Source organism: Anthonomus grandis, chromosome 1 (genome assembly GCF_022605725.1).
Source record: "Anthonomus grandis grandis chromosome 1, icAntGran1.3, whole genome shotgun sequence".
In the NCBI taxonomy this organism is placed as follows: domain Eukaryota; kingdom Metazoa; phylum Arthropoda; class Insecta; order Coleoptera; family Curculionidae; genus Anthonomus; species Anthonomus grandis.
Genome location: NC_065546.1, coordinates 39,502,262 through 39,521,782, shown reverse-complemented (window position 1 = coordinate 39,521,782; position 19,521 = coordinate 39,502,262). Strand labels below are relative to the sequence as shown.

The window sequence follows — 19,521 nt, the reverse complement described above, 5'->3', positions numbered from 1 at the left end:
AGAAGGATTGATAGAGCTTAGAAATGCCTGAAATTCCAGTAAGTCCTCCGTGGAACCAGTGAACAGTTCACACCCTATAACACTACAGTCCGATGGTTCTCTCTCACTCGCTCCCAGTAGTCAATAGAAATCTGCTAATCTCATATTGTTCAATTTTGTTATAATTTTAACTGTTCACTAGATGTCGTGCAATGTACCATTCAAGTATTGTTTGTTATTGTTTAGAATTTGTGTATGTGTTAACTGTTAAGTAACTCAGTAAGTATTTTACAATTTCATAATTTTATCTGTATTTTTTATGTCACCTGTCAAGAAAAAAATTATTTATATATTATATATCCTACTTTAGTATCAAAATTTATTTTTCTAAACGCAAGACCTTATATATTTATTGTTTCAGGTACATATTTACTTTTGGTTCTCAAATAACGATACTAATTAAGACATAATAGCAGGCTTTAATAAATTTATTTATTTAGAAAGACAGAATCAGGTGAAAATACAGTAATTTACCTAATGTCCCTAGAAAGGCAATGCAATAATGCACCTGCTTTCTCTCAAATAAATATATTTCATTTTAATTAATAAGAATTCAGTTTTATTTTTTTATCATTTTACTTATTTAACATAAAAAGAAGTGTGCTTTCGTTGGTTAAGGTAAGTATGATAAGTTGTTTTATTTTTTTTAAGATTATATAATAAAAGAGTGTAGTCCATTATGTTTTTCCTTTATACATAATATATAACAATTATTACTTTAGGATCAGAAATGTACATTCACAACAAGAAGAATACTATAGCATAACTTTGTTTTAGGCTCCTTATTGGTCCACTTTTCTGACAATTACATTATTTTGTATTTTATTTAAATTCCTTCATTTTATCCTGTATGGGTCCCTCCCAATAAAAAAAACATTATTATAACTTATAAATAATTATATATTTTATATTTAAAATTGCGATATAAAATATTATTTACAATTAACACCAACATAATTATATAATAAGCTTATTAACTGATTTCTTAAAATTAAGAAAATTTTATCTGTAAAATTCACGATACTCTCCTTACACAATAACTCTTCTAAATTCACCTTGTCACAGTCTTAAGTTTTCTTCTCTTATTTTTACAACAAAATAAAAAGAGACAACGTTATACTTTATAGATTCTGATGTGTTATATGCGATAAATAATTATTTTTATAAAGTGTCAAGCCAGCTTACAATTTTAGACGAGGTGCAAAAGCATGATATATTAAGCAAAACTATTCTAAACAGTGTATTTTTACTAGTATATAATACTGCTAAATGGTGAATATGAATGTATAAATAAAAAAAATGATAAACAGATGATGAAAGTAATTAAAAAAAAAACTATTAAACCTCCCTGGTAAAATAAATTTAATGCTATTTAAAGGGCCGGCGGTACCTTACGTAATCCTAATACGTTACGTAAGCGATTGACTTAAGAAGGCTACAACGTTCGAAACTCGAACAGCAAGCAGTCGGTTCATTTACATACTGACCCAGATTTACTTCTTGTAATAGCTGATTATTTTATTAACTTGTGTAGCTAATTTTCTTTTTATTATAAACTTTCAAAATATGGTGATAAATGATGAAAATATACAGTGCGTTCGTTACAAAAAAACTCTCCATTTCTTTTGGAAAAGGAACATGGAAAGCCTCTTTAGGAGCACTAACTCCCCAGATATACAAAAACTTATCTATAATTGTAAACTGGCGCTATATAAAATATTTTCCAAAATAAAAACATATACAATTTGTACAAGTTTACTTAAAAAAATATGGTTTGGGCACCTCTCGCGTCTTAAGTGTTGCTGAGGTAGTTTTTGGGTTTTATCATCATCACTGATTTTTTTAGGGTGTAGTCCCAGCCTCTCCAACGGAACCACACGATTCCTGAAAAAAAAATTATATCAAAAAAATTATTTAACAATTTTTCAAAGTTTTTTTTATAAATGTGTATGGGTGTAAAAGATTCCTGGGAAAGGTTTTATAGGTAATAACATAAAAACATGTCATCTCAACATATCAATCAAGCAGGATCTAAGCAACTTCTAAATGCTAACATATCTTAGGAAACCCTAATATCATTCAGTTAATATAGATATTTCTGGAATATTTTATATGGAAGTTCTTATATGGTGATCTTTAATACTGCTTTAGGGTACTCTGGGATTCTCGTGAAATCAAAATATATGTACGCATATGTACATATGCGTTATTAATTAATTTTGTTGGAAATACTTCACTTCTTTTTTATTTTCCTAATTAGCTAAAATTATTAAATACATTAATAGATTTATAATTTAAATTAAAGTTCACATTTATTTAAAAATATATTTTTCTTTCATAAGACTTATTTATTGGAATGACGTTGGCAACGCCGCGAATATCAGCTGTTCTTCATCAAGCGGGTACACCATACGACATCTCTGGAGACGCGTTGAAGGTTAGCGAATCTTTCGGAACCATGGTCTGTTAAATATATAAGGAACCCACGCCGCCGGGAGGCAAGTTCAAGTCGGAATATTGGCGTGGTTTTTGAATCGAGGTAAATAGTAGGAAATAAATAGTGTGGACATAAAATTCATGGAAAAATCTGCAACGATGAAAGAAAATGCCGCCAACCTGGCAGCTAAATTGTTGGAAAATTCTGCACGACTAGCAAAAAATTCTGCCTTACTAATAGAGATAATATATCAATGTTAATTTAAAAAGTGGGCTTGCGAAAAAACTAGGAGAGAATTCTACTACTAGAATTAAAAGAGAAAAAAATCTTCAGTAAAAAAATAGAGTCTTTTATTGGTGGAGGACAAGATCTAGGAAGTTCCAAACAGAATCGCAGCATTGGTCATTAACTCTTTCGAAGAGCTACCCTATAGACCTTCAGCAGTGGACCACAAGAACGAAGTTTGTGACAATACGAAATCTGTCGGGATAATACGCCTCAAAATGCCTCAATTTGATGGTACTACATGGTAGAATATTTATCAGTATCAGTTTGACGTGGTTGCAAAAGAAATAGTTGACTATCCAGGGAGAATGCCACTGCCCTTACATTGGCCTTAAGAGGAGATGGTGCTGCTATCGTGTAAAGAATGTCCCTTGAAGAACATGAAGTGTACAGGGCGAAATAAAGTCAGGCATTTGGAGATGCGTTATGCCCGTTACACCTGGACGGGCATAACGTATCATGGATGCATCATCATGGATCATCAAGGATCATGGAACGTTTGGCAGTTTAAGCATTCCTGAACGGATGACGGATAAACGAACTTTGCGATGGTAAAATGAGGCAGCACTTATTACTTAGCATATCCACCTAAACTAGTAAATACATTAACACGAGCCCTTGACTTTGAAGCTGCCAAAAACACGAAAATTGGGTTATACGGCAAGGGATTTAAGGGGTCGGAAATTGAAATTTTGGAATTGGAAATGCGACAAAAGCACGTCACAGGTGATAGCTTCACTCCCGTAAAACTAAGGTATGTCGATGTGAAGAGGCGATCGTCGACCCGTATTCAACCAGACTTGGTAATTACACTCTGTCCGTAGGACTAGCATTATCAGCGGGCAGAGGAGAAAGATGATCAGTTGTTAAAAACAACCATCGTCAATAATATTTGGCAAATTGAGGATGTTAAAGATTATAAGAGATCATAAAGAAGATCATGATGTATAGTCCCAACCTAAATAAAGAAAGGGAAGAAGCGAATTTGGAATGAGGTTGTCAAGTATTCCCCTAATGTCGGGGGAACATCTGCACATGGAGGATATCCTCACTTTTCACAGAGCTTGTTTTAAGCTCTGTGACAAGTGAGAAAAAAATTTTGCTCGGTAGGCAGATTTAAGGTACTGGTACAGAAAATGCGTTGTATGTGCGGCAGGTAATAAGCTGCAAAGAACGCAGAAAGCTTTGATGCGGATTTGGATACCCCTCTCACATACCCAGTATTAATAAATTCACAAAACTATATAAATAGAGAGGTAATATAAATAGAGAAAATATATGGATAGGTAATATAAATAGAGAAAATATATAACAGATTAGTACAATAATGTTTAATCACAGGAGGTTCCCATCCTATTTGCATAAAATAAAAATTTTAGATATCCCAAAGTATTCTTGCGGGAAATATGTTCATATTAATCACAATCTTATTCAGTACTCTGTCAACGTTCTGCGCACAAACAATCTATTTAAATTCCTTCATAGCAAAAATATTCCGGCTTCATTGTATAACATTTCACAATTTCTACTGGCACTTAATGATAAATCAATATTTACTGAAATTCACAAATTTTATACAGATGCAAAATTATCAATTTAAAACACCCATAAATAAATTAAGAAAACTAATATGTATTTTACCTGCTCCTTGGTTTACCATAGCGTTTTTTCCATTTTATTTAGAGCCTTCTGTGGTGTTAAAAATATATAAAAATGCCTTAGAAGTCCTTTTGGCGAGAAGGGAATGACTCTGTATTACGAGTTTTCCTACCTCCCTTTAAATATGAAATACCAATTAATATAAAATATTCATAAAGTGTGAGTTACCCAAGAAAAAAAAAGTACTACATACACATGTACATAATGTGTTCATCCTTAAAACAATAGAAAGTAGGTACTTGGTTCCGGTAATGTTTATTTTACTAACAAGCCCATCCCACAGTCTTATATACGAGTACCGAAAAATTATTGTAATTAGCCGAGGCAGTCATGTCAAAACTTTTCCTTTTATCAATAATTATGTATAAATTGTGTTGTTTCTGGTTACGGTTATATAAGCCTAATGACCGAAGAACCATTAACAAAATATGTTTAATATGAAATAATAAATTGATTATTATAATTACCTTGTCGTGCTGTAAGATCTTGTGGGTCATTTAAATATAGTCCGTTCAATCCCCTTCCACAAGATTTCCACCACCAACCGCCTTTTAACATTGAGGCACAATTTAAGCTGGATCTATCATTATCTCTGGAAAAAATTAATTATTTATATTTCCTTCGTTTTTTTGAGCATCTAATAAAATTAAGATTTGGTGTTTATATTTTTAGTGTTCAGAAAAATTTATTATAAGCTATTTTCACCTTTTTTTAGAAATCTATTCTTCACATATAAAATCGCTTTGTTTTTCAGGATATCATATTTTGTTGCTTCTGAAAAAACCACGGCCTCTAAATTCACCTTTTTCTTATATTATTGACTAGACTTTTAAAAAAATATCAATAATTCATTTTTAACAGCTTTTATAATTTGAACGTATATTTTAGCAAATCCAGTGATCCTCAAGGATCTCTTTTTTGTTAATTTCATGCTAATAGTTTCAGTATTAACATATAAAGATTCGTGGTTTTGGATGTCATCAGTTAAAGGTCTTCTGGTACATTTGTAATGCTAATTATATTTTAGGAATATTTTTTATTATGTTCATTATTCATTATTAAGGCTTTTTGTTTATTTTGCTATTATAATTACATTCGTTGTTGGTACATTTGACATATCTCATTTTATTTACTTTTTTAGTAAAATTATTTTACAGGGTATGGAAATTTTTCTGAAGATCTGATTGTATTTCAGTATTGCTATGTCGAACAAAATAAGTTTTCATATATAGTTTTTATTGATCTTATTTTTGTTGACCAGTTATCATTTTTACAGCTTAAAATTTTATGAATAATAAATTTAGTGAATTTCAAAACAAATACAATTAAAATGATATAGAACATTGAAAAAGACAATAACAAAAAATTGAAATGAGAAAATTTGCAAAAATGTGAAAGAATTATATTTGAATTAAAAACTATTAATTTTAACAAAACAAAATTACATAATTTGTTTTTCCACAAAATTTTTTAATTTTAACATTGTCTTTGTTTTTAGTGTTTTTTGAGCAATATCTGCTTTTCGTTTATTTTATTTTTCAACATTAGTTTTTAGTTTTATTTAATTCTTTTGTAAATTTCTTTAAATTTAGTTCAATCCAGAAATATTAAACTATAGATATTATACATCAAATTATTGAATACATATCTTTTAATGGAGGACCTTTTCTCTTAAATAATAAATAGAAACCAATTTTCAAATTTTATATAGTATTTCAGGCATATGCTTAATAGCTTTTTTATTAACCTGTTTATAGATTGGATATATTTTTAAATTACTTATACAAAATTTATTACAATCAAATGATAATTTATTATTTAAAATATATTTTTGTAAAATTTAAGGAACACAGATGTTGGAAAATTTGCATAGTGATTTTATTATATTGTCTTCCAAAAAAAATATATACATTTTTTGAAATATACACTATCAGACAAAAGTAGAGTAACACTTTCAGAAATATTTGCAAATACCGATTTTAAAATTATAAATGCATGATAATGTATACAAATCCACTAATTTTTAAAACTACAACGTAGGCTATGATTATCAATGTCAACAAAAAATTTCGCAATCAAAACAAATGATTTTATTTTGACGTTTAAGTTTAAATGCTTCATAGTAACGCGTCAAAAGTAAAGCAACATTCAAATAATTTATTCAAAAGAAGGGTTTTAGCATAAGTAGAGGGATAAAATAATTGTGTAAGGTGATTTTCATGTTTTTTTGAACATTTCTGTGTAAGATTAATCATGCCGAGAGAAATTCCAATTTCAAAAGACTTGAAGCAAAGAGTTGTGAATGGATTCATGGAAGGTAACAAACAAGCCGATATTTCAGTTTGAGTTACCCCGGTACACTGTGTCCAAAATAATATCATCCTATAATGAGAGGGGACATTTAGAGAAGTTGCCAAAATCGGGAAGGCCAAGGAAAACATCAGTCATGACTGACAGACGCATCAAAAGGATTTCCCAAAATGATCCTTGGAAGTCCGCACCTCGAATTATTGCCGAAATTCCAGAAATTACGGTTGGTATACCAACAGTACAAAGAAGGTTAGTAGACGCAAAGTTATTTAGTAGACGTCCAGCTAAAAAGCCGTTAGTTTCAATAAGAAATAGAGCAGCAAGGTTGGCATTTGCACGCCGGCATTTAAACTGGACCGTCAATGACTGGAAAAAAGTTCTATTCAGTGATGAAACACTGTTTAGTCACAGATTTACAGAATACCAGATGCGAAAGATCGCGGATATATAAGCTTCCGATATTCGATGCCCTTGAAAAGGATGGTTTGGACTGGCCGCACCAATGCATTTTTAAGTTTTTTTTTGTAGGGATAGATGTTCTGCACTATAATTTCGCTGGGATATTATAATGCATTTATAATGTCAACATAGAAATAGGCTTAAATAAAACAGAATGTAAGGGTTCTTGAGTACATTTTTATTTCATTTAACAGATTTAAGGATCCTATTTAATAAAACATTAAAGAGGAAACAAAATTTTTAATTTTCTTTAGTTTTATCGGCTTTTTTGGCAGATGATAAATCTCTGTTGGCGAATTTTAAAGTATAAAATATTTTAGTCGTATAAATAATTTTATTAAATACTGGAAAGGAAAGTTATCATATGGGTGAGTAAAATTAATGCTTTTCATTATCTCGAAATATTTTTGTGAAATTCCTTCTGTATTGCAATTTGTTTCAAATAATTTAACAAAAACATTTTCCAATTTATATATTAGGCATATAAATTGTTCATTTGGCGACTTCAGACCCCTATCAATGTTTTCGATAACACTGTCACTGTCATTATGGTACTGTTTAAGTCTAGTAAATAAGTTGTTGTCTAAAACATTAGCATCGCTGGCAAATTTTAAACAAATATCACATTTATGAATTTTTAGAGTTTTATTAATTAAGTACCCACAGACGTAAATAAATGCATTTTGCGTTGGCAAGTTTTTCTTATTGTAATTGCTTTAATTTTTTGCTCTGGAATAATTTTTTTTTGCAAAGTCGCACGTTTTGTATTATAATATAATATATAATAAGCCTTTATTTCCAACAGGCAACTTGCCCAATAACAGGAAACAGTTGCAAAACAATGAAAAATATAGTTAAAAAAAAACACACACAAACAAACCTAAAAGAATGAAAAGAAAAGGAAAAGAGTAAAGTAAAGTCACATTCTCAAAATTTATCCAAAAAATTAGAACAAATAACTATTAATATGATATAAAAACCCAATTATAAAAGTTTAACAAGATAATCACATATTCAACAAAATTAAATTAAATTAACTGCAATACACCTACTAACTATAACTTAAACACATGGGCCCTAATCCCAAGAGTAATGATCCACCAAGATATCGATAATCACATGAACCGGAGAGAAATTTATATCGCACATGTGACAGATCCGATTAAATATAGCGCATATTGTATATAGTGGCGATTTCAACAGGATGTTAGCATGAGGCCTTGGCAGAAAGAATGTTAGGGCATGTCTAGCATTAAGCCTAGGCACCATGAAACGTACACCAGAAAGAAGTACAGGACTATCAATGAATCCATTCAGTAACCCATGCAGGAATTTTACAGAGAAGATCATTCTTCTGAGATGTAATGGATGTAGATTGAAGCGTTCCAATAGTTGCCGATGATCAAACCCTCTTACCGGATATATGCCATCCTGCCTGAAGGCCAAAAACTTAGCAAATCTACGCTGAACAGATTCAAGGAGACCAACATGCATCTGATAGAGCGGGTTCCATATAATGCAGCCAAACTCCAGTTTTGATCTCACAAAGCAACAGAAAAGCAGTTTTAATGTAGACCATAGTATTATTCAAATGCTCCAAGAGAATTCCTAAGTCGTCAGCACAATTCATGTGATTTGAATGCAAAAAAGTTTGACAAAAAAGTTTTCTGAAAGCCCTTTCAAATTCTATTGGAGTTGGATTAATGGAATTGCCTTATTGTTGTCTAGTACTGTCAAAAAATTTCTAAACAATCTTGGTTGATTCTTCTCAATTTAATATAGCTAAAGCCCAAACTAGAAAGTTGCTGGCAAAGGGCTAGTACAGCCTTTATTGTTATCATATAGCAAGTACGAAATTTACATTTTAAAGTTACATCTTGTTTTTTTTTGTTAAACATTTTCAAGTTTTCTAAAAATATCCACATAACATTTAAATATCGTATTTGAAAATCTAATCCTTTAAATGCAATTTTGTACTGGTTGGGATGAGTAACATTGACTGAATTTAATAAATCAAATAATTTATCGAATTTTTCCAATACTTCAATGACAGCTTCAGCTGGCAAAATGCCCAAAGTCATCTGAGTTTGCATGCCAAAAGCTACCGTTCGACTAAGCACTTGAGCCGCTAGCTTGACCTTCATTTTTTGAAAATTGGATGGAAAAATATGAGCATCACTAAGCTTGGGCCCATATCTGTAGGATTGCTTTTTATCTTCTATATAGAATTTTTCAATATGGTCCCAGGATGTTCATTTGTTTTCAAAACAAAATGTATTTTGCATTAAATTATTTCTTGTTGCTTTTTGTAAATGAGGAGTATCAAAAAAATATATAATATTAAAATCACCTGAGGTAAAGTTTGGATTTTCTGGTGTAACATTTAGTAAATTAGCAAGCTGGATAAAATTTGAGCCCATATCTGTAACAAGTCCATTCACATATAATCCAATTTCCGATAGTTTATGTACGCATTTATTTAGAATTATTTTAATATCCGGAGCCTTAAGTCGCGTATTTATAAAAAAATAAGCTATTGGTTGTTTCCATTTAAAAAACAAACCTCTAGCCATAGTGACAGCGACATTTTGAGCTACATGGGAGTCATTTGCATCGCTTCCTGTATCTTCTAATCCAATAATTTTATCCCTACTAATATCAAAGCATAAATTGGATTTAATGTCTCATCAATACAAATATTACAATATTTATCCAATTCAGACATTGCTTTTACTTTCAGTTTTAAAGAATGAATATGTGATTATTTTCCAATCCAGGCCTACAAATAAATTGTTTAGTCATTAACTCCAAAGTACGTTTAGATGTTAAAATAAAAACTTTTTCTAAAAATCTATAACTTTTTGGACTCAAAAAATATAGAGTAAGTGCTTATAAAATATTTAAAAAAAAATACAAATATATTATTTCAATTTAATTATTAATCATAAACACGCGTACTATGCAAAGAAAATCAGAAGCACGCGGCGCGGAGGCTTGCAGCTAATTAAACCCCTTGCCACCGTACTAGGCGGGTGATGGATATCCATCACCCAGGAGGCGTGTCTGAAGTCTGGCGCTCGCACGCGTATTTTCGATCAGTTTTGCATCTGTATTCTGTAAATCTGTGGTTCAGTTCTATTCAGTGAGGCGACCAATCAATACAAGGTTTAATCCTAAATACGTAACACCTACAATTAAGCATGGTAAAGGTAGTGTATTTTTATGGGGTTGTTTTTCATGGAATGGGGTAGGCCCTATGCGCTTTATTAAATGATACGATGGACCGATTTGTTTATAGGGATATCTTGCAGAATGTTATGCTTCCTTATGCAGAATGGGAAATGACATTGCGTTTTATTTTTCAACAGGGCAACGATCCAAAATATTCTTCACAAGTTGTTCAATAGTGGTTTCGGGAAAATAATGTTCGTGTTTTACAGTGGCCAGCACAATCCCCAGATCTTAACCTCATTGAGAATCTCTGAGAAGAAGTAGAACGTCGTATTCATACCCAAATGTTTCCAAATAAACAATCTTTAATAAATAAAATTAGTGAAGTTTGGACAAGTCTTCCCGAAAATGTCATTCAGAAGTTGATTGCTTCAATGCCGCGCCGTTGTCAGCAAGTAATTAATAATAATGGATATTCTATCAATCACTAATGTATTACTTTCAATTGTTTTTGTTGTTAAATGTGTTAAATATTTCATGTTGAACTAAAGTAAAATAAAATACTGTTAAATACAATTTGTTGCTCTACTTTTGTCGCCCCCATTCTTATGAATTTTTATAATCATTAATATTTACCGTTCTTAAAATGATTAAAAGTACACCAAAATGTACTGAAATATTACTTTCAGTGTAAGGATAGTGTGACATTAAGCTTAGCGAAAAATCACAACCCAATATTTTTTTTTATTCAAACATGAATAAAATTTAACTTTGTTCCTCTACTTTTGTCCGATAGTGTATATAATGAAATAAAAGAGCAATATAGGCAATTGGGAAAAAAGATAATTCTATTTTCAATTAGTAAGAAGGAAATTACCTGTTGTATGTGGAGAACGGACTATTATTACTTCCATACCAAGGATCATTGAGGGAATCCCCAGCGTTTCCTTCGTAGCCATCAATCTCCAACTTATAGTATTCAGCTTCTGAGTAGATTTTGAAGTGAGAGTATTGAGCATAACTAAACAAAAAAAATTAAAAATAGAAAAATAAAAAAAAATATATAGAAAAAACAACATTAAATTTATGCAAAAAAAATAGGAATTTTTCATCATATTACAATTTTCAGCCACAATCATAAGCAAACGGAGTATATTTAAAAATTATATGTTTACTGGTGTTAAAACCATACTTTAAGCCCATACACTGAGAGACATGTAAAAAAATCATGTATATAATGAATAATAATATAATCACATATTCAGTATATGAAGAACTTAAATTCGGTGTATGGTGTAATTCAACCAGTCTTACCTTTAAAATTTTTAAGTCTAAATTGTTGGTAAAGTGATATCTGAAAGAAAGTTCTTTATCTCAGGTATGCAATTTTTTTAAAAAAGAACTATGTGGCACATTAAAAAATAAACTAAATAGTTGCCTTTTGAGTGTTATGCTTTAAGAATGAGCGCTACCAACCTAAGCTTCTTCGAGTCTTCTTCGTATTTATATTACAAAAAAAAGGGGAATTAGGTCTGTGTGTTGGGCTACAAGTTGTTTTCACTAGCATATATTAATTGCATATATAAATACAAACTTTTATGCTGCCTGGCCTCATCTTAAATTTCAATCAGACAAAAATATCTATTAGCTTTAATGACTAAAATATCTATAACCTCTTTATCTCCTCTTAAGGTTAGGGCAGCAGCAGTGTGGGAGAAAAGCCAAGGAATAACTTAAGGAAAGGCTTATTGTTTCTTAGAGGAATAGTTAGTGTTAGAACTCCAGATATATTTAAATTGGCCGACGTTAGCTAGCTACCTTAAAATAAATTAAGAATTTTTGCCTTACAGGCCATTCACAACTAAATGCCTATATATAAACAAACCTTCATCTCCTCTAACTGCAACGCACTGTAAAATGCGTTACCTGCAGCTGAGAAAGCATATTTATTTAGGTGTATGATATAGATAAAAGTGCATTTTTAATTAAGAATGCATAATCTTAATGGACATGACGATTTTGTTGTTAATTTTTCTCAAAAACAGGCTAAAAATATAAATTATTCCCTAACTTTGCACTACTATTGAAACAAAAAGCGTTATTTTAATTTGTCATCACTGTTTATACTCCTAGCAGAAAAGTTCAAATAATCCAGTGGTATTACTGTTGCATTTTGGTTTTAGAGAGTAGAGATTTATTTTAGGAAGTCGCATTTGAGGGTAGACTGATTTCTTGTGCAAAATCATTAAAAAAAAACTTTTCTGCTTGTATTGACTTAAATAAATGCCACAATAAACAAGAACGCCTTGTCGAATGGATTCAGAAATAAGAACAGCTGAATAAAATGCCTTGTAATGCCTTAGAATTGGACCAAACACGAAATAGCACGATCATTGAGCAGAAGTGCGATATCTTAAATATAATATAACTCAATCCAATTTGAATAAAATCCAGGATATATTTCCGATGATTAATGGCAATAAAATAGAATGGCTTCATATACTGAAAATCTGTACTGAAGATGTGAAAAAATGCATTGTAAATATTATGAGCTAATGAAAAAAGAAAGCGAAACTTTTCAGTCATGCATAAAAAACTTAGCCGGATTATGTATGACTTATTAGTTTAATATAGAATAATTAAATAAAATATTTAAAGAATATCACCTTATAACAACTGTGCCAAAGTGATTTAAAATGCATAACAGCGCATCACAAGACTTAAAAGTACATAAACATAATTAACAAATCTTCAATTAGTACGAGCAAAAAACGGATTGCAACAGAGAGATACGTGCTGTTTGACCCCGTAACCTCCAGATTGAGTTAGGCGAACGATGAAGGAAAATAAGGACAGCGCTTATTATATACGAAATAAAATGAAAAGATCAGATCAAAAGATTAATTTTTTAATTGATCTGTTTTACTCTTATCTGTTAATATTATTGGATTTTCACATACGTTTTTTTATGACTGGTTGGGTTTGAAGTTTACCGGGTGGATACCGTGCTCCTGTGGTAAAATTTCCGTTAATTGACTTTACTTCAATATTTTTCGAACGATTTGAGCGGTTTTCATTAGGACACTTTTTTGTAGACTTAATAGATGGTGCTTTTTTGTCGGGTTTTCTTTGATAGTTTAGTGTGTGAACTGTGAAATAAGAAAATAATAACATCTTCTCTACTTCTATCTCTAGGTTCTTCTATTTCTGCCTGTTGTCTGCCCTTGTCGCTGTAATGCTATAATAGTTTTTACGATTTTTGTCTTGACATAATCAATTTCAGGTCTCATCTTTTTCACTTTTTTTGTTTTAGCCGTATTTGTAGTTCTTGATGGTACTCTTGATATAGCATGTTCACGTTATTTTCTCGCTTTACGCCTGTAAACGAAATATTTCTCATGTTGCTTGAGTTCTAGATATCGTACTATGAATGAAGTTCTAGATGTCGTACTATGAATTGCAGGGTCGTGTCTGACTTCCTTATTATTGATTTTTCTCTCTGGATTTCTTCTTAGGACATAGAGTCTGTCTGCATCGGATCTTGGGTGTAGCGAGCTATGGATATTCAGGTGCTTTCGTATTTTCCTGTCTATGGCTTTTTCTACGGAATACCCTGGCATAAAAGAGCAAAGCCTATGGTACTCGAGTACTACGAGTAGCATCAGTGATATGAAAGTGAGGATATTTTTTTCTAGAAGTTCTTTAAAGGAAAGACGTACTTTGGGAGTTGATTTTACAGAATTTCTCTATAAAAAGAATTGCCGATATAGCGGCTATAGCGATATAGCGCTTTATTTTTGAAAATCTGCATTAGTTATTCATATTGCTTTTAACATCCAAACCTAAGAAGCGAACTGATGAAGACAGCGGCAAAGTTAGTCCAGACATATTAAGGTTTGGGGTGGGGGGAGGCAAAGGCACCCTTATTTGTAAATACAGCAGCCTAAGTCTTACCTGCTTAAACTCAATAAGATTGGACTCACCTCATTCAAAAATGATGTTAAGGTCGGAATTAATAGTTGTTACTTAGCAATGCCTATGGCTGTCGGCTAAAGTCATTAATTACTGTCATCAACAGATTTAAATCGTATTGGAAGTCTTATCAAGAAGAAAGCACAAGTACAAGATGCATCCTTGACAGATACTAGCGTTAATTTGAAATCTCTGCGAGGTGTGTCCATCAACGACAACCTGGATGGATCGGTTCTTAAGTAAGTTTCCAAGTTAAACAATGAGAGTTGATGGGGAACCATAATAATACAATTTGTTTAAGAGGTTTTCATGTCATGAGATTCACAACATGCGTGATATAGTCTAGCAGATCACCATAGACCTGTGTTCTCGAAAACTATACTGATAATCACTAATGATGTTGATGAACTCAAGGTATTTTAAAAGTTGCTGGTTATTAATGTTTCTATATTACCTTGATGATTGCCGGGACCAACTTTTTTCTTTTTTAGGCTTCGGCTAAATTCGAGTAAATTCCAGTCTTCAGCTAAGAGACTTCTTTTGTATGGAACAGAAAAGAATTTGCACCACGGTAGTGTCAGCACACCCCACACATTTTCAATAATACTGGCGGTTTTCCAACATGGCTGGTGGCCTTACTAGTATTCAATCCATTGAGTAGCTTTTTCTTCAAAATCGCTGTGACAAAATACTATCTCTGACATCAAAGAAGTATTTTTTAGCAAAGTTGATGGTGCTTTATTTTGTGAGTCTGCGCTAGAATTTGATGCAAACATCTGACTCAGCAAGACTGACTCTGCCTTTTCTATTGTCGTTACCGCGATTGAACCATTTTCCCTAGTCAATGGTGACATTTTTGATCTATAGAAACTTTGGTCAACTGCTTTTTCTACAGTCCGGAACGATCTTAATCCATTAAGGCAATTGTAAAGTTTGTTCATCGCTCTCTCATTATATTTTTCTTCGTAGGTATCAATTTTCTGCTTCCACGGATTTCTCAAGGGAACAAATTGACACGATTTGTAGAGCTGGGAACCAATTGCGATAGACAGTATTTTGTCATTGACTGCTTTGGTGCAAGGTTTATCGAAACACGGTTTACTCACTAAAGAGCCAAGTGTTCGGAATAAAAAACTCCATACCTGCCAAAATCACCTCTGAAACCTCGCTCGCACACGCTGAGGCTGAAACAGACATCAATCCAAGAAAATCAAGAGAGGAACTGTTTTAAATGTTTCCAGTTGGCTGATCTACTAAACTTTACGCGTACAAATTCATAAATGGATCCTGAGCTTTCATTTCTATTTTGTTTCTACTGGCGCATGTAAGGTAATATTATACAAGTCAGGGTCTATTGCAAAAAAAGATAGGGAAGGCAAGCAAAATTTCCCTGTCTGTCACTAATTGCAAAATCTTCTGCTTGTCCTCAGCAATCCTGTTAGAATACGTCGCCTCGTTGATATTGTGGACGTTAGAGTCTCTCGCAATAACAATTCTACACTTGGATGATTTGCTTGCAGGCCGTCGATTTTATCAGCAAGGTTAGTAAAAAGCCGTTGTCTGTAGAGACAGCAGAAATACTTTGTGAATCTTTTGTTTCTTATTTTAAACCATATAACATCGAAACCTAGAAGATCTAGAGCTTCCTCCCGCTGCCAAGATATATCGCTTCTAATGAAGATGTACCTGAGTCGCTTGTGGAGGTCGTATCCAGGATACAACATATAAACCTTGGTTGTTTCCGAATTCACTGTGGTCTCCGCTAGAACTTAATTGTGCCTTTACAAGTGCCATCAGGGAAATATTAATATTGATATTTCCGTTAGTCTATAATAATATATAAAACTACACACAACCGCAATGTCTAGGGATAATTTAGAATTTTCTTAATTTTTTTTTTAATTTGTTAAATTTTTATTTACTTGCTATAAATATAAAAATATCTAGACTTTATCCTTATTTTAGACTGCTTAAACCACACTGTACATTTTTCTACTTAATTTATTTATCTCAAATAAATAAACAAATACACATATCGTTATTTATTGTCTTGAATTCTTTTACCAAAAAAAAGTGTTTGCGTTTTTTTGGAAAAAAGTTTGTTCATAGAGCTCAGTATAGTTCTTGCTAACCATGCAGCGCAGACATTTAACGAGAGAAGAAATGATACGAGCGGTGGGCCTTTTAGATGGTGGTATGACGCAAGCACAGGTTGCAGTGAACATGGGCACTACTCAAAGCGTAATTTCACGCTTATATGCACGGTATCGAGAAGAAGGCGATGTGGCGGAAAGGCATAGAGGTCGCTTACGTATTACAACCCCTCTACAGGACCGCTTTTTACACTTAAATGCTCGAAGACGCCCCACTGTAACAGCACCAGAATTGCAAATCATGCTACAGCAAGTGCATAACGTTGAGGTTTCAGCCGATACTGTACGCCGACGTTTGCATGAAAACAACCTACGTAGTCGTCGGCATTTAAGGGTGCAACCGTTGTCCTGGGGTAATCGAGGAGTACGACTTTTGTGGGCGGAAGAACATTTGTTGTGTCAAAATGAAAGTTGGGCAAATGTGCTGTTCACTGATGAGTCTCGGTTTGGAATTTACCCCGACTCAAGAAGAGTTCGCATGTGGAGAGAGCCTGGAAACGCAAACCGCCTGTGCAATGTCCAGGAAGTGCATTCTTTTCGTGGCGGAACCATCATGGTTTGGGGAGGCATTAGTATTGGAGGAAGAACAGACCTCATTTTATTAGAAAACTTTTTAACTGGCAGATTATACGTGGATCAGATACTGGCACCTGTTGTTATTCCGTATGCAGCAGCAATTGGTCAAACCTTTGTTTACATGCACGACAATGCCAGACCACACACTTCAAGGGTTGCTAGAGAGTTTCTAGAAATGAATAATATCGATGTCTTACCATGGCCACCTCAATCCCCGGACCTAAACCCCATTGAACACATGTGGGATATGCTTCAAAGAAGAGTTCTTCGTATGGAAAGACCAAGAGACAATAGAAGAACTTTGTTTCTGACACTTCAAGAAGCCTGGAATGAGATACCCCAAGATGATATTGATCATTTAATTCTAAGCATGCCCAGACGATGTCAAGCAGTTGTGAACAGTCGTGGAGGTCATACAAGTTATTGAATATTGTTTTTGTTTATTTTTTGTTAATTTAAAATTAAGAATTAAATTTTTGTAAAACCTAGTTTCTCAACAACTTTAATTTTTTTGCATTTTTTTAGAAAAAATATAAATTATTTAAAATTTTTTGGGTTTTTTTATTACCTTATAAACTACTCTTAAACTTGCAAATAAATTTAAAAAAAAAGATCATATTAAAAAATATATATACAAATTTATTCAAAATATCCCTAGACATTGCGGTTGTGTGTATATTGCAACGCATGAACTGCTAGTGTTGTGATGGCTAATTTTGGCCATGAGCTCAAGCTTGAGGAATCCTTCCATTTTCCTTGTCAAATGTCCCTGGTTAAGTTTATTTTTCGTTTGCTTGTGATTAATATTCTCACGATCTTCCATTTCCTGATATTTATATATTTCGGTTTTGTTGAGAGATTTGATGACTGTTCTTTCCTCAATTTTTATATTTGTCGTTTTTATTGTCTTAATATTTTTAATTGTTATTTTAGCACATTTTTCACTTCTAAACTCCATATATATGTCATTGACGAATTCTTTTACTATACAAGTTGAGTTTGCAGCTTAGTGTCATCTTTGGCTATTAGCTTCAAGTCATCGACACAGTAGATTTTTAACATTTTTAGATTTTTACATATAGTAGGCTTTTCTCTTTTGCAATGGTATCTGATATACATTTTATGTAAAAAAGCATATAATAATAACAACGAGACAAACGTATTTTTTAAATTTTTCATAGAAGGCTATTTGATTATTAAGGAAAGTATACAATTTTAGAGTTTACGTAATAATTTAAAGTAAAAGGTGAAATCGTAGATTTCAATACAATAAAATATATAAATAAAACCACAATAAAAATGTTATTATATATCAAAAAGCATTTTAAATTTGAAATAATATATGCAGGTGATGATATCGAAAATTTATTTGCAAAAATAATATGTAACAAGTTTTTTTCTGTATTTGGTATCGTTTATAAGGCCGCTTGTCTTAACTATCAAATCTTTGTAGACCGGTTAGAAACGTCACATAGGTCAAATGTGTTATATATGGGAGATGTTAATATTAACTTTCTTGATGCAAACACAACTCAAATTAATACTTTAAATTATGTTGATTTTATGCTTTACTTGGTTGAAATGGAGCAATTAATTGCTATTGCTACACAATATTCTCAATCTTTCTAATTAATATTTTATAAAGTAACAACAAAGATATCATTGAATCTACTTCTATTACTAACTCCAACTTTTCATACCTTGACTGTGTAAAATTAAGGGTGACAAGCCCAAATTTGAGCCAAGCCTACATACAAAGAGAAATTTAAAAAAATTAAACGCTACAAATTTTACAGTGTTCTTTTTCATTCTAATATTAATCAATTTTTTTATGAATACCAAATTGACGATAAAATAAAAATGTTTAACAATTTCATAATTAGTCTCTTCGCACCACTAAAAACTGCAAGAATAACCAAGAAGAAAGCTGATTGGTTGACTCAAGAAATTTATAACTTATGAAATTAACAGAAAAAGCTAAAACGAAATTTAAAAAATATCAAACTCCAGAGAATTGTGAACAGTTTAAAAGCTTAAGGAACAGTACCAACCATACGACCACCTAACATAAAAGAAAGTTTTTAAATTTTATTTCTAGAAACAAAAGCAGTAAGGACTTATGGAAAGAATTGAAAACTGAATAAATTAAATAATATTTCTTCTTGTTTTCAAATCCCAAATGCTATAAATAATTTTTATATTGATAATATACCAAAAAAAACTGTTCAAATAATATTTACTACCACAATAATATATGCTAAAATGAATTTCGCTTTAGGCTAATATCAGAGAAAACGGTACAAGAAACCCTTGTAAAGATAAGAAATACATCCCCTGGTTCTGATGACTTAAGTATCTCACTCATTAAAAGGTAATGTCCCTATATACTTCCTCATCTCGGAACTGTTATCAACACTATTTTGTTTTCATCACAATTTCCAAAAATTTGGAAACATGCTC

The 19,521-nt window shown here is 31.9% G+C and overlaps 1 protein-coding gene across 3 annotated transcripts in view; it reads right to left on the bottom strand.

The window, feature by feature from the left end:
• Positions 1-915: 915 nt before the first annotated feature.
• LOC126750254 (angiopoietin-2) overlaps positions 916-19,521 on the bottom strand; it is a 204,456-nt gene continuing 185,850 nt past the window's right edge. For all 3 annotated transcript variants that reach the window (XM_050459814.1, XM_050459820.1, XM_050459828.1), the window contains 3 exons: positions 11,238-11,381; positions 4,888-5,012; positions 916-1,923 (listed from right to left, as the gene is read on the bottom strand). In XM_050459814.1, coding sequence (XP_050315771.1) covers positions 1,832-1,923; positions 4,888-5,012; positions 11,238-11,381 — 361 coding nt within the window. In that variant the 3' untranslated portion in view covers positions 916-1,831. The remainder of the gene's footprint in view (positions 1,924-4,887; positions 5,013-11,237; positions 11,382-19,521) is intronic.